The sequence below is a fragment of the Ruditapes philippinarum genome, unplaced genomic scaffold, assembly GCF_026571515.1.
Source record: "Ruditapes philippinarum isolate M1 unplaced genomic scaffold, ASM2657151v2 ctg16_1_1_1_1, whole genome shotgun sequence".
In the NCBI taxonomy this organism is placed as follows: Eukaryota; Metazoa; Mollusca; class Bivalvia; order Venerida; family Veneridae; genus Ruditapes; species Ruditapes philippinarum.
The window spans coordinates 100,417-116,923 of NW_026867154.1; the positions used below are offsets into that span (position 1 = coordinate 100,417).

General features: G+C 32.9%; 1 protein-coding gene across 1 annotated transcript in view; it reads right to left on the reverse strand.

Annotated features, from left to right (window-relative positions):
* Nucleotides 1-404: 404 nt before the first annotated feature.
* Nucleotides 405-16,507, reverse strand: part of LOC132735053 (tetratricopeptide repeat protein 27-like) — a 35,756-nt gene continuing 19,653 nt past the window's right edge. Inside the window, exons 15-24 of the mRNA XM_060721953.1 lie at nucleotides 12,015-12,068; nucleotides 11,323-11,421; nucleotides 10,693-10,745; nucleotides 6,300-6,378; nucleotides 5,899-5,985; nucleotides 5,073-5,186; nucleotides 4,541-4,603; nucleotides 3,952-4,063; nucleotides 2,147-2,247; nucleotides 405-1,572 (exon numbers count right to left, since the gene is read on the reverse strand). Coding sequence (XP_060577936.1) covers nucleotides 1,447-1,572; nucleotides 2,147-2,247; nucleotides 3,952-4,063; nucleotides 4,541-4,603; nucleotides 5,073-5,186; nucleotides 5,899-5,985; nucleotides 6,300-6,378; nucleotides 10,693-10,745; nucleotides 11,323-11,421; nucleotides 12,015-12,068 — 888 coding nt within the window. The 3' untranslated portion in view covers nucleotides 405-1,446. The remainder of the gene's footprint in view (nucleotides 1,573-2,146; nucleotides 2,248-3,951; nucleotides 4,064-4,540; nucleotides 4,604-5,072; nucleotides 5,187-5,898; nucleotides 5,986-6,299; nucleotides 6,379-10,692; nucleotides 10,746-11,322; nucleotides 11,422-12,014; nucleotides 12,069-16,507) is intronic.

A 16,507-nucleotide genomic window follows, 5' to 3' on the forward strand; every position in this document is an offset into this window, starting at 1 on the left:
AGTTTGGATGAAATTGCACCAGTAGTTTATGAGGGGTATTCCGGACAAGTTTTGTGACGGACAGACAGACGGACGTTCTCACAGGACAGTAATTATGTGGCTACTCTATTGTTCTCTCTACTGTTCTTTTTAGCCACGCAAAAGAAAATAGCCACATAAAAGCATTACAGAATGAATGACATCAAAGAGAACCTATTGTCCCTCTAGCCACATAATTACTCTCCTGTGAGTGCGGACAGACAGACAGACGGACGACAGAGAAGTGATCCCTATATGTCGCCACTACTCCGTAGAGGCGACACAATAAATGTGTTAAATATTACATAATCTCTAAAACAGTCTTCATAAAACAAAACTGTACAATTGAGAATGACAATTTTATACTAAATGGTCTGGGCATCAATTTTCCTATACACTATAGTACTAACATATAAGGTGAAGGTAAATGTTTTAATTTGTAGTTTTATTCTTTGTACAATAAAATAAGGGGCTCACAGGGCTTGTGAGCAAAACATTTTTTTGGTCCCAGATGTAAATTTATAATTACTTTTGTCAGGGTCATAATTTAAATAACTTTTATAGAAAACTTCATGATAAAACCTCCGCTACTAAACCATCGATTTAAGTGACGATTATTTAAATGTATTTTCCTATGCAAATCTAAGTAAAGTAAGTCACTAAGTGACCATGGGAAAGAACCAGTTATGATCCTGCAGGAATGATTTGCATGATATTTGCAGAGGACCAAATGATACTTTTTCTTATCAATTAAGTTAGCTATATAGAACAGGTTCTTCTGGAGAAGTTTAAATGGTTTTATACATGTAGAAATTGATCATTTGACTCCCAAGGGTCAAGATAACTGTTTGTTTGTTGCTATATTACGGTTTATTAATCAGACAGCAATTATCTTTTATGCTTAAAGTGAATAGGTCTATAATGGAAGGTCTGCATTAAATAATCATGTTGAAAGTATTTAGTATCATAAATCACAGCAAACCTAGAAAGAATTATAAATGGATGTTGTTGGCAAGAGTCAACACAATATTATAACATATATTTATATAGCAGATAATAAATTGTTCTAGAACAATATATTTTTAACCACCATAAAAATGTTTATTCTAAATCATTTTATCAACATTTTTTCTTTCAAAGCAATATTTTATAAAATAATTACAAATGATACACTTCTATTGTTTTTATTAATTTATTTGAAATACTTGTAGAAAAAGTGTATATTCAACTATATTGTAGACCTATTCACTATAAATCAAGATGATTATTTTTCTTTGTACATGTACATAGAACCATTGTCGTTTCAAACATACAATTCAATATATGAATAATATTCATTTATTTGACCATAGAATTTAGTATATTACATGTAAATTGATTGATTTTCAGTTTTTTTAATTTCCAGTTTGACCATTATCACCAGTCACTCTATTGGTCAAGTTTTAACTGTTGTATATTGTGTATAAGATTATCTAGTTGTTCTTGTAGCTGTGAACATAAATCTCGTATCTTGTCTGATGGTATACTCTCTGTTATAGGATCTGTATGTTGTTGCTGAAAATATAGAAAATGATATGTTGTCAAACAACTGAATAGTTAATATAAAATATTGACTTACAAGTCTCAATGACACAATTTGGGTGTTTAAACATGGTCACATTGCCACAATGATGAAACACTAAATACATCACCATGCAGAATTATTTTATAACAGTGGTTAAAGTCATTAAATCACTTCCTTTGAGAATGTAACAAGACAGACAAACAGATAAGATGCTTACAACAGAACATTTGTTGAGTATTTCTATTTTTCAAAAGAACACAACAATCATGTAAGGATATCAAAGGGCAAAACAATTGCAGACAACAAAATAAACAGAGTTAACTGATCCTCTCCACTTGTCTCCATCAAAGTTCACACCAGACATACACTACCTGGCTATTCCTTTGACCTTTTTTATACTATCACTCCTAATTTTGTTTTTTCTATGAAAAATACCAAATAATGTTCGGTTATACACAAACAATTAGCCCCAGTATCTGCTTGGCCTGTACAAATCTAGGACTACCAGAGACAAATAATGCTAGGTTCCCTTTTCATTAAAGAACAAAAAACTCTAACACTGACCTTAATTTTAGTGAGAACACCTTTTATCATTAATTTTGCTGATGACATCAACTGTAGAGACTGCGTTGAAGTTTTCGCCACACTACTAGCTGAGACGTAGCCTATAAAAACAAAATAACATACTTAACACTTTAACAGCAACCAACTTTTCCATTTTGTTAAGTTTTATTCCTTTGATATTAATATAAATTAAGAAACAAGGAAATACTAAGTTATATTGGTAAATGAAACATAGCATAATTTGAAAAATAAAACCTCAAATGACCAAGAAGGAGATATAACTATTTTGAATGAACACCTAATTAATACATCCTGTTAACTTTCTGTGGCTATTTCAGTTATGAATAGATACACAGATCTTTGTTAAATGATTGGCATTTTGCCAACAGTTAGTTAGAAGGTAGTTTTAAAGTGAAAGAAAATATTTAGAGAAAACAGAACATATATGTTTAGCTTTGCTGTAAAATAGTCTTTCACATAAGGTTTTGTAGGGATGTGGCACTGAAGTAATCTAGCCAAGAATGGACAGAGCCTGTCACAAGATGACATACTATATGTTTATGTCTGCCACAAAATTATAATTATGTCATAATCAAACAGTTCTATTCTGTTTAGAATATCAATAGACATGGTCATTTAACTGAGGTACTTTACAATGTATAATTTAGCTTTGTTTAAAATATTACTGTTTTTATGTTGATAGAACTTTATTTAGTTCAGTGAACAATATCTTATTATTTGAGCATTCAGTTGGCCATTTATATTTCTTACTTCACTGGCTCTATGTTTAAAAATATATACCATATTCAAGAGTGAATATATAAAATTCATAAAGACAAGCAATTATCACGGGTTAGAACCCCAGCAACATTCTGATGGGCCATTGGCCATTCAATTATCCCACTGAATGAATGACATCAATGAACTTAAATCTTTTGAGTTCTAAGTTTGTCTATATCATAGATATGTGTGTTAGTTTCCCTGCCAAGTAAGGAAATTATGTTTATACAACAGATTATCAAAAGGTCCAATTTGTTGGAAAAAAATCTTGTTACATTATTATGATGTGGGAGTTTGAAGTAAATCCTAAAAGGAATGAAGAAGTTGGGAGAAAAAATACCTATTTCTCGAAAAAGTTCAAGAAGGGCATAATTCTGTAAATAGTCTTGCTAGAGTATTGAACCTTCTCACATATGTTGAGTGATAATAAGAAACATACATATGAAGTTTGAAGCAGATACATTAAGAAATAAAGAAGTTATTAAAAAAAAAAACTACATTTTTTTCATGAAAATTCCATGTTCAAGGGAGGTAATTCTGATAATTTTTGTGCTAGGTTGTAAAATAGCTAAATACAGAATCCCTAAAGAACGACCAACACGGCAAAATTGAAAATGTTGCAGGCTCGGTTTGATTGAGCCTGTTCATGGACGGTACTGGAAAGTGCAAGTTACCATCCACGCCCCCTAGCACCGGCTTAAGCAGAATTCAACATTTAAACATGAAGTAGTAAAATTTTGAATTTAGAAACATCCGCAGATGTGTTCATACGGCGGTTATCATGGAACCTTCAATGTGACACTTCCGTGCCATTCCATGAAAAACGGCGTATGGTCCCCAAGTGATAAACCTTGTCACATTTAATGTGGTTGATGACCAGAAACTAATATTTAATGTTTGAAGTAAGTACCTTAAGGAATAAAGAAGTTGTAGTGAAAAAGCGTAAAAATCAGACAGACGAACTGACGGTAAACCTAAAGTCCCCTCCGGTTAAACCTGTAGGGGACTGATAAGAGTTGACATACTGTCAGCAAGTTGTAGAGACTGCTGGGCTACAGTATAACACTGATCTATATCTTTCTCCCAGTTTGATGCCTGCATCACACATCTATGTGCTTTCTGAAGGTACTGTAACATCTGAAATAATGTAGTCATGATATTATTGCATACAATTCTATACCTTAGGATAAATAAATGTTGGTACAGGAAAGAAAGAAACGCTTTCTAGATGTAAGAAAATACAGAACCATCTGAAATTTCTATCAAAAATGTATTTTTATTTCTTTGTCCAGTAGTTATGTTGATTACAATGTAGTAGGCTTTTAGTTATATCTCAGTAGTTGGTCAAACCAGCCAGCTTTCCTGGATAACTTATTTACAATCACCAATTTTTGCACAAGTGACCGACTACTTATCCCCCATGATTTCTGGACAACATGACCATTAGTCTCCATGTCCGACATCATATGTCATGGAAATTTCGCCTTACAATAGAATCAAACCAGAGACTGTAACTATTGAGGTAAGCTTGCAGACTTTTATTTATTATTTTATTGATAAAGATAGTAATGACATTAACTGATGATGAATATTATATATGGTAATAGCACACACCTTATCTTGATCATCAGTACACAACTGAGCGTACAATCTCCAGATTTCAGCTTTATCAGTCACCTGAAATAAGTATTCAAATCTTTATACATGTATGTATACCGTAATCCTCTGAACTATAAATGCTAGTGGTTGATTGAAATTGATGTTGCTTAAAAACCTTAAACCAGAAATTTTCTAAGTTCTTAAAAAGCCATAAATAAGTCAAAATACATGCCAAATTTACAACGAATATGTTAAGTAGTGTAGGAGACTGGTGTTCTTGCAAAACTTAAACCGGTTTCTTTAAGTTCACAAAGGGATATAATTCAGTCAAAAACATTTTCAGAGGTCTTGGACAGTAACTATGTCATGTATGAAGTTACAAGCAAATACCTTTAGTGGTTGACAAGAAATGAATTTGTAGTAGTTGTTCACACTACTTTAACCAAAGCGTTATGTAGCCCACAGATACTGACTCCCTGGTTAGGTGAATAGGCCCATTATAAATCAAATATTTAACCTAAACAATACAATACACAGCAACATTTACCCTTGAAGTGACTCTTCCAAACAGTTCACGAAGTTTTGGTTCTATTCTTTTTGCTGGATTACCTTGAGCATCTGGTAGGTTCTCATTAACAGCTCTAACAAGTATACCCAATATCTGAAACATGGTTTAACATGTACAAGTTTACAATGGTTTTACATTTAATAGTTTACCCAACAAGTGAAATATGGTTTATAATGTACAAGTTTACCATGGTTTTACATTTTATAGTTTATTCAACATGTGGAATATGGTTTATAATGTACAAGTTTACCAAATAGTTTACCCAACATGTGAAATATGGTTTATAATGTACAAGTTTACCATAGTTTTACATTAAATAGTTTACCCAACTGGGCCAACATGTGAAATATGGTTTATAATGTACAAGTTTACCATGGTTTTACATTTAATAGTTTACCCAGCATGTGAAATATGGTTTATAATGTAGAAGTATTATAGTACATGTATATTAAAGAACATATTCATGGTTTAACACCTACTACAAATATCCAATATACTAATAAATGAAAAAAAAATATCCAAAATACTATAAAGGAAATATCTTAAAGATAAGACTTTACAGATTTTCAAAATTAAAGTATATTTAAAATAACATTGGATAGTACAACTAAGCTCATGTTGTTCTGAATAGTAGAAATCAATATGTTTGAATAAAATGTTATACATCCATTTATCAAATAAGACGAACATGAGCCTTGACAAATTTCACTTGGCTTACAGGACAGAATATATGACCTACAGTAGCTAACTATATCATGGATGAGGAAACACAGGATGGTATTTTATTACAACACAAACCTCTTACCTCTTCATCAACCCATTTCTCCTTCAGATCACATAATCTGTGATAGGCCCTTATAACTTCACCAAACTCCCCGCAATCTGTTCCAACCTGAATAATATAATATATTTTAATATCTAGCTTTTAATTTTACTGACGTTAACAAGATTCCATACAGGACAATGTTATTTGCTTGCAGCTGAAAATAAATTAAAAGGACTTGAGTTTTTTTTTAACATTTGACTTTTCCTTCCCTGAATAGAACTGGCAATGCAACATTCTAAGAAATTGTAACAAAGCGTTTAATGTTCAATTTACTACTATTTAGGCAACATCTAGCCTTGCTGTTCTATATCTCATTATATCAAATTTTCTTCTCTAACTTTAGAAAAAAAAAAACGGATAATAAAAACTGAATAACCTACCAGTAAATAATTTTCCCAGATCCTCCAGTTTTCATAGTTACATTTTATTGCATCTTTTAACGTCATAAATGCTTTATTCCTAAAATTAAATTTCACAGACAGTTATTCTCAAAATAAATATAAGTGAACAAAATAAAGAGTCAACCGTCTTCAATACAAATACATGTACATGAAAATATATCTGATATGTAAAAACTAGAACTCCGCGAGTCGGATGTGTCGCCTTGTGAACAATGTAGTTTAGGGGAAATGGCCAGGACAAAAATGAAATATGAAAAATAACGATGGGCAATAACTAAAAAAATAATATGTGCAGAGCAGCATTTCTGTATACTGCACTTCTTATCAATAAGATCTATCATTCTATAATGTTTCAAGTCCATAGCTTTCATACTTGAGGAGAAATGACCAGGACAAAAATAAAGTAAGAAAATCAACAAAGGGCAATTACTCAAAAATAAGAAATGCAGAGTATCAGTTCTTATGCACTGCACTTCTTTTTAATGAGATCTATCATCCTATGAAGTTTCAAGTCCATAACTTTTATACTTTCGGAGAAATGGCCTGGACAAAAATTAAGTATGAAAATTAACAAAGGGCCATAACTCAAAAATTAAGAAATACAAAGTACCGATTCTTGTGCACTGCACTTCTTAATAATGAGATCTATCATCCTATGAAGTTTCAAGTCCATAGCTTTTATACTTAAGGAGAAATGGCCCGGACAAAATTAAAAAATGAAAATAAACAAAAGGGCAATAACTCAAAAAATAAGAAATGCAGAGTACCAGTTCTTGTGCACTGCACTTCTTCTTAATGAGACCTATCATCCTATGAAGTTTCAAGTCCATGGCTTTTATACATTAGGAGAAATGGCCCAGGAAAAAAATAAAGTATGAAAATTAAAAAAGGGCAATAACTCAAAAAATAAGAAATGCAGAGTACCAGTTCTTGTGCACTGCACTTCTTCTTAATGAGACCTATCATCCTATGAAGTTTCAAGTCCATGGCTTTTATACATTAGGAGAAATGGCCCGGACAAAAATAAAGTATGAAAATTAACAAAGGGCAATAACTCAAAAATTGGGAAGTGCAGAGTACTGGTTCTTGTGCACTGCATTTCTTCTTAATGAGATCTATCATCCTATGAAGTTTCAAGTCTATAGCTTTTTTAGTTGAAGAGAAATGGCCCGGACAAAATTAAAGTATGAAAATTAACAAAGGGCAATAACTCAAAAAATAAGAACTGCAGAGTACCGGTCCTTGTGCACTGCACTTCGGGTTATTGAAAGAAGCATGCATACCAAGTTTGAAGTCAATCAGACTTATAGTGACTGAGTTATGCTCCGGACAAGCTTTAGCGGACGCCGACAACGACAACGACGCCGACACAGACGCCGCCGCCGACACCGCCGACAAAAGTAACCCCTATATGTCACCTTTTCAAGGCGACACAAAAACCAGATTGATCCACCCCTATCCAGCATGTTTGTCAATATATTTCATTGCAAAATAGAGTGAGCAGATATGTAAAGATTCATGTAAGCACAAACTAGAACTATCACTAAATGTGATTAATACCCCCACAAGACTGCTTTGGAAATGAGGAAGTTACTAGACACAGAATACCTTGTAAAAGAATTGAAAGTGTACATTGTAGTGGTGGTATGGCCGAGTGGTTAACATGTCGGACTAGTAATCTAATGATCGCTAGCCGCATGAATTCATACCCAGTCAGGGGCAAGTCAGCAAGAAACTTTACACTAATTGCTCAGTACTGGTTGGTTCCAGGAACCGATTCAAAGTGTGTCTATAAGCTTATAGCTTCCTACACAATCGAACTAAAATAAATTCTGTATTAACCAAAAGAATTGAAATAGAGTTATGGTTGTGGGCAATTAAACATAGTTGTGGTTCTTGTATGTTGCATTTCCTTTCAATGTGGTTGACCATTGATGAAGTTTTATTGAATTACTATGTTAAAAGTCAAGAAAGAGTTAACGCTTCTTGAGCACTGCACTTCCTCTCATTGCGCTTGACTATTGTATGAAGTTGCATTGAATTCTGAACATTAGTTTTTAAGTTATGCACTTGACAAGGAAAAGGAACAAAGGGCAATAACTCTACAAATACTGAAGATGGTGTTATGGTTAATGTACACTGCACTTCCTCTCATTGCGCTTGACCATTGTATGAAATTGAATTGGATTCCTACTTCTAGTTTTCAAGTTATGCACTGAACAACAATAGTAACAAGGGCAGTAACTGTAATTAGTCCAAATAGAGTTATGGTTCTTGTGCCCTGCACTTCATCTCACTGCCCTTGACCATTGTATGAAGTTTCATTGAAATCCAACCATTATTTATCAAGTTTTGCACTGAACAATAAAAAGTAACAAAGGGCAAAAACTATTAAATGAGTCAAGAAAGAGTTATGGTTACTTTGCACTGCGCTACCTAGTAGTTTTCAAGTTATCCTCTGGACAAGAAAAAAGCAATGGAAAAGTAACAAAGGGCAATAACTCAAAAATTACTCTGGACAGAGTTATGGTTATTGTGCACTGCACTTCCTCTTATTGTGCTTGACCATTGTATGAAGTTGTTTTGAATTCAAACCATTAGTCTTCAAGTTATGCTCTGGACAAAAAAGCAATGGAAAAGTAACAATGGGCAATAACTCTGTAATTACTTAAAATAGAGTTATGGTTCTTGTGCACTGCACTTTCTCTTATTATGCTTGACCATTGCATGACGTTGTTTTGAATTCCAACCAGTAGTTTTCAAGTTATGCACTGGACAAAAGTAACAAAGGGCAATAACTCTGTAATAAGTTAAGATGGAGTTATGGTTCTTGTGCACAGCACTTCCTGCTAATGTGTTTCATCATTGCATGAATATATAATGAATTCAAACCATTAGTCTTCAAGTTATGATTCAGACCAGAAACTCACTACATGGGTGCAATTTAAAAATTTCATAAAACCTGAAAACCATGAATCTAATATTACAATGTATTTCAATTGGTTTTACATAGAACATGAGTGCTTTCAGGAGTACAAAAAAACAGAACTTCACGCAAATATAAATTCCCGAGAACGTGTACCCTTGAGAAAGGTACTGGAATAATTTATTTTAGTGTAACTGTTTTTTAGACCAAATAATTGTCACTCTAACACAACAAACTAACATGCAATCATCAGGTGTTCTCTTAATAATTCAATATTATCAGTATTCTTACACATCAATGACATTTTAAACAAGTCTCACAACTATTCTATGTTTGAGTTCTAATGGCAATAAGTAATGTCTATCCCATCAGAATACAATAAGACAAGACCGCACATACAGGTATATAAAATCTGACCAAACCATTTTTTGTCATCACAATTTTAGTATCTGGATATCAAAATAAAATTAACTTATTACCATACAAAGTTAAGACCAAGTTAAATTTCCATTATTTGACAAGCTATGAAGCTATGAGTTAAGTTTTAACAAGGTATGTTTGTAAAAAATGCATGCCCCCTATCGGCAGCCAATTAGTCATGTGGTCAGGTTATTATGACTTTTGACCAAAAATCAAAAGGGATTATCTACTGGTCATAACTAGTCACTAGGTAATTGTGACTGTAAAGGTTGTGTGCAGCAATTTTATGACAAAAATATCACAAATGGTACCAATAATATATGCATAATTTTCATGAATCATATATGCCTTCTTAATGACAGCCAATTTGTTATATTACATAAGACCTTGAAATGTGTATACCAAAAGCATTTTTAGTTTAATAAAAAATATCAACCAAGGCAACTTTAGTTGTCAAATATTGATAGGAAATCATTTTACCTAAAAGGTTAATAATTATGATCTTGATCTTTGACCTATTGAAACCAAAGTCAATTGGGGTCATCTATTGCCAAGATCAAGACACCTACAAAGTTTACTAAGTTTGAAAGCCAACAGCCTATGGCTTGTCAAGTTATTGATCGGAAACCATTTTACCTACAAGGTAAATACGACCTTGACCTTTGACCCAAAAATCAAAAGGGGTTATCTATTGGTCATGAACAATCACCTTATCAATTTTAAAGTTTCTAGGCCTAAGCGTTCTTAAGTTATTGATGGGAAACCGTTTTTACCTACAAGGTCAAAGTGACCTTGACCTTTGACCCCAAAATCAAAAGGGGTCATCTGCTGGTCATGAACAATCACCATACCAAGTATGAAGTTCCTAGGCCTAAGTGTTCTTTAGTTATTGATTGGAAACCATTTGGTCTACGGACCAACCGACAGACAGACAAATGCAAAGCAATATACCCCCACTTCTTTGAAGGGAGGCATAATAATATAAGGAACTTAATATGATAACAATAATGAAATTTAGGTACTTACTTTTTCCCTAGTTTTATATATGAGGATGCCAGATTATTCCATGCCTCAAAATTCTAAAAGTAACAGGAAAAACAGGTCAGTAAAGTAATTATTCACATTCCTGCAAAGACGATATACATGTATTTTTGTTCTGTCTTTTAGCAACTTTGTAATTATAGTGACCAGGTAAAACTTGGGTTCTACCGGTAAAACTTTGGCATTACCAGATAAACTTGGGCTCTTCCAGGTAAATCTGAGGTACCACAAGTTAAAACTAATATTTACAGGGCCATTACTTGGGCTGGAACTGATTAAATTGCTTTGGCCTGAATTCTCTTTGTATTACCTAATACATTTAAAACATTGCAAAAAGATTGTACTTTGAGGCACTCAGTATAATAGGTGAATGACTGGCTTTTCTCCACTTTTTATAACAATCAGTGTTAAGTAAGCCACATACAGTTTTGTATCTATTTTTAAATCTGTATTTCACTTTCTATAGTTAAGTTTACTAAAATCATACAGAGATAAATTCTCATTACATTATTTCATTTCTCATAAAGGGTAAGCCTGATGACATGCCCTGAATCCTTACTAAGCTAAAACAAATGGATATACCTTACACATGAACAAACTAGCTTATAAACTTACATCATAATCTATGCTCACACATCTTTGGAATGCTCTCACAGCAAGATTGAAATCTTTAGCTGCCATTGCTGCACAACCATATGTAAACCAAACTGGTACCTGAGAAATTATCACAAATATTTGAGCCGTGTCACGACAAAACCAACATAGTGCGTTGACGACCAGCATGGATACAGACCAGCCTGCACATCCGCGCAGTCTGATCAGGATCCATGCTGTTCCCTTACCAACTCTATTACAAGTAGAGAAACTGATAGCCAACAGCATGGATCCTGATCAGACTGCCCAGATGCGCAGGCTGGTCTGGATCCATGATGGTCGCAAACCCACTATGTTGGTTTTAACATGGCGCGGCTCATTTGTTATCTAATCATTAACCATCGGTTAACAGGTACTTGAAGTATCATCATAAATGTGAATCATATAAAAATAATCAACTACCTGAGAATAGTGAAACGTTTTGAAAACTGCTCAATAATATAACCACCATATCCATGTTATTGTTTCTCAAAATAGTTTCAACAAGTAATGTGTAATTTAATTCAAATGGATATTATATGATAAAATAAAACATTTTTATTTTACATGAAGCAGTAGAGTTAGTGATGATTATATATCAAAATGAAAACATTTTATACAAAATAAACAACATGTAAGGTATTGTTTTAAAGTAAGCATCATTATATTATTACCTGTAGAGCATTAACATTCAGAGACTTCTCAAAACATTCTAAACACTTTGCATACTGAAAAAGAGTACCATCTCAATAATACATACTGGATAAATAAAATACAAAATCTTTTTTTCATGATCTAACACCATCCTTTCTTAAAACCTTTAAATACATATCTGTATATGACCTGGTTAACATCAAGTTCTGTACTGAGACTTTAGTCAGGTTAATGGTACAAGTATATTTTTAGTGCAAAGCTATACAGTTACTCAATTTTATGTATACGAGTATATATAAAATATAGACCAACACATACTGACAAATGTTATCATCACCACTTTTATCAACATTTCCTCAAGTCTTTTGTTTCATTAATTTAACATTACAGTGTTAAAACAGAACTTTCAAATAATCAAAGCTAAGGTCAATGTTCATATGCAAATATCTTAGTTTCTAAGTCAAATTTTGGCAAACAAACAGTATTTCACTCTAAATGAAACTTACCAATTGAACATATATCAAGTTGTTTATGTTTTGTTTTATTTTTAGGAAAATGGGGCTTTAAGACATATATACTTAACTGTTAACAAGTCTATGAACAATTGACCTCAATTAAGGGCAGGGCCAATTTTCACCCCAGGGGTATTACTTTCATAACTCTTGTAGATGTCCACTAGGCAATGCTACATGCCAAATATCTAACCTCTAGATATTGTAATTTCACAAATAATACATATATTTTTATCTCCTGTGACCTAATGTATAGTGGGAATTGATTTGCGGTTTTTATTTTCGCTATATTTGCAGTTTTCAAGAATCTGCCAATTAAAAAGTTGTGGTTTATTTTGCCTGTCAATAATATTATGAATATATTAGTAAGTTCTAAACTTGATTTATTTTGCAAAATAAATGTTATAAATATAAAGTAAAGAAGCAAAAACAAGATCAAAATAAATATGTTAAGACATGATTTGACTTTATTTTAACACTCACTTAACAATCTTTACCATAACCATCAATTAAGAACACATGGTCAAACAAAAGCACATTTATTAAAACAAAAGAAAGCCCGATATATTTTGAATCCTATTGTTTAAAGGACTCTGGCCAAAAAGGCATGTTTTTCTGTTTACCGTCAATGAAATTTTAGGTAATCATCCAAACAAAATCATAATATTTTCCATTTTTTAAAATTGTCCAGTTTTCAAAGGATTACGTTTTCAGAAGGTCAAGAGTATTTACTGTATTGGCTTGTCTTTTTCGAAGAAAAAGTCAAGTTATTATAATCACTGCAGCATTGTCATTGACATTATTTTAATGCAAAACTTTAATGTAGCACATTATTCAAACATTTTAAAATATATCAACATGAAACTTGAAATATTTGCATTTAATGACAAGATGCAGTTGTTAGAGTTATGCCCCTTTTTAATTTAGAATTTTTAACAGATAAACATTGATGCTCTTCACCGTAGGGAACGTGTTACAGTATCGCGTTTTTCGGTTACAGTATAGAATTTTCAAGATGGAGGATTATTTGTTGGGAAGAGAGGTAGGTGATTTTTATTCCGGTCCATACTACAAGTAGTTTAGTTTCTAAAAGATGTTTCTGTGCTTTGCTTGTAAGGAACAGAATCCGGTATCTAGTCATATATTTCTTCAGACCCTGCACCGCAGATTTATCGCTATATTGTCTCATTAATATGCAGATTTGACAGTTTGAAAATTTGAATCGAGAGACCAACGCATTTTTCTGCAATTTCGACATTATTTATGCATGCCTAGAAAAAGTAAATCTGCAAAACGTTAGTCCTTTATGTTAGGAAACGTTTATAAAAGTAAATGACCAGTTGAACTTATTTTCCTTTTGGTAAAATGCGTTTGAAAAAATAAACAATGTTACAGTATAGAGCGACGTAATTTGTGCAGGGTTACAGCATAGACCTAGCGATTTGTATCCGATTTTGTTACAGTTTATACCCAGATTTCGGTTACAGTTTAGACTTCGATATTTTCTATATAATTATACTAGGTAAAATGTATGAATGTTACATAGACTTTTAAATCTCTGTGAGCTAATTGGCCCGATGGCTATTCGTCTGTCTGTCGTACACATGTGTGTGCAATCTCATCCGCTCATTAACTACTTGACTAAATGTGATGAAATTTACATGACTTTCTACCAATTAAGTTGTTCAAATGGTTTCGGTTGCAATCGGGGATACCAAAACCCAAAACATAGATTTTGACAAAAGGCAATGTTTAATTAAAGACCCTTCTCATCTCGAACCAAAAGCATTCAAATCAAATCATGATCATGGCGTAATTTCGAATGCTTCTTTGTTGAAGTTACGATTATATTGTCATTATAAAATTAAAAGTCGTTTTTTTTTTATTTCAGACATCCTGTATAGCAGATTTCATGTTTCTGAAAAAGAAAATAATATTGAAAATTATAGAGTATAAATTAAGGTCAGACAATTACAATATCCTCTCTAGTGAGCCTGATGGAGGTACATAATAGTGGCAGAGTCGGGATAAGGCCGTCGACTTCAAATTATGGAACGCCGTGACTGTCTTATGTGATCAATGTTTTTGCTATTTTGTGAAAGGATGATACTATTTTGTCGTTTAAGCATGTTAACATGTGCAATTTACATCTTTTCAAAATACCACGCTGACTTGTTCAGCATGATTCTTTGACAAGACATGATGCAAATTGCACATGTTAACATGCTCAAACGACAAAATAATATCATCGTTTCACATGATAACAAAAACAATGGTCACGTAAGACAGTCACGGCGTTCCATATCAAATCATCTTTCATTTACTGCTGTAGTTGAAATCCAATCATGACTTTGGATTCTTTGTATGTGAGGAATCTATCAAACTAATTTACGGAAGGTCGGTGGTTCAAGTCAGGCGCTCGTGTCTGAAATGTTTCACAAAGGGTATCTGGGGTCTTTCTTTACACTAAAGCAGGAATGTTTTTACATAACCTCAGTGTCGTTGAAACTTAAAATACAAGAAAGCCAAACGTAACAAAATAGAGTTAAACAGAATTCCTAAAGAAATTCCAACACAACAAAATTGAAAATGTTCATAAACCCTTTTAAATACTTACAAAATACATTATGATAGATGGAAATTCCAACTTAAAATAGAATTTAAGGTTGCAGTTTTGCTCAGTTAAATACTGTTTAATCATCTTAGGGTATTGCCTGCTTGTTAATTGTGTCTTTTGACAGCTTATCTATGGTATGCAGGCTTCATAACCTCCGATACCCTCTCAAAATTTCATTTTGTTTAGTTTCACTCATTGTATTCTCGTTTAGGGCACACGCAATTTTTAACCTGGGGGGGGGGGGTAATATGCCGCATTTCATAGAATGGCAATAACGTGTCACATTGAAGGATCCATGATAACCGCCATATGAACACATCCACAGATGTTAAAAAATCTGAAGTGTACCAGTTCATGTTTAATGTGATTTATGCTGAAGTCGGTGCTAGGAGGCGTGAACGGTAGCTTGCAGTTACCACTACCGTCCATGAACAGGTTTAGTCAAACTGAGCCTGCAACATTTTCATGTTTTCCGTGTTGGACTTCTGTTAAGGATTCTTTTTTCTCTATTTTATTACTAATAGGCATTATTATAATGTGTAATGAAATCAAGCAATAATCTTTCTTCTCTCATTACAATTCGATAAAAGTTACTGTTGTTGTCGTGAAAACAGTCCTTACTTAGGGCAAAAAAGTCTCAATCTAAAACTTAAAGTAAGAAAAATAGCAAACTATAACTTTTCTGCTGAAGAAAAAAAGTAATACAACCTTTCAAGAATATATTAAATAGAAAGGTATGAGTTATTTCATAAAAATAATGGATACACGAACTTTGTTTGAAATTTGGCAAGTATCTAAACTGTAACAGAAATCTGGGTATAAACTGTAACAAAATTGGATCAAAGTCGCTAGGTCTATGCTGTAACCCTTCAAAATTAACCTCGCTCTATACTGTAACATTGTTTATTTTTTCAAACGCATTTTACCAACAGGAAAATAGGTTCAACTGGTCATTTACTTTTATAAACGTTTCTAAACATAAAGATCTAACGTTCTGTAGACTTACTTTATCTAGGCATGCTTAAATAATGTCGGAATGGGAGAAAAATGCGTTGGTCTCTCGATTCAAATTTTTAAACCGTCAAATCTGCACATTTATGTGACAATATAGAGATAAATCTGCGGTGCAGGGTCTGAAGAAATATATGACTAGATACCGGATTCTGTTCCTAACAAGCAAAGCACAGAAACATCTTTTAGAAACTACACTACTAGTAGTATGGACCTGAATAAAATCACCTACCTCTCTTCCCATAAATAATCCTCCATCTTGAAAATTCTATACTGTAACCGAAAAACGCGATACTGTAACACGTTCCCTACGGTGCTCTTATTTCTTTTATATTTTAGGTACAAGCATTCCATGTTTAGCTGAATAATATTA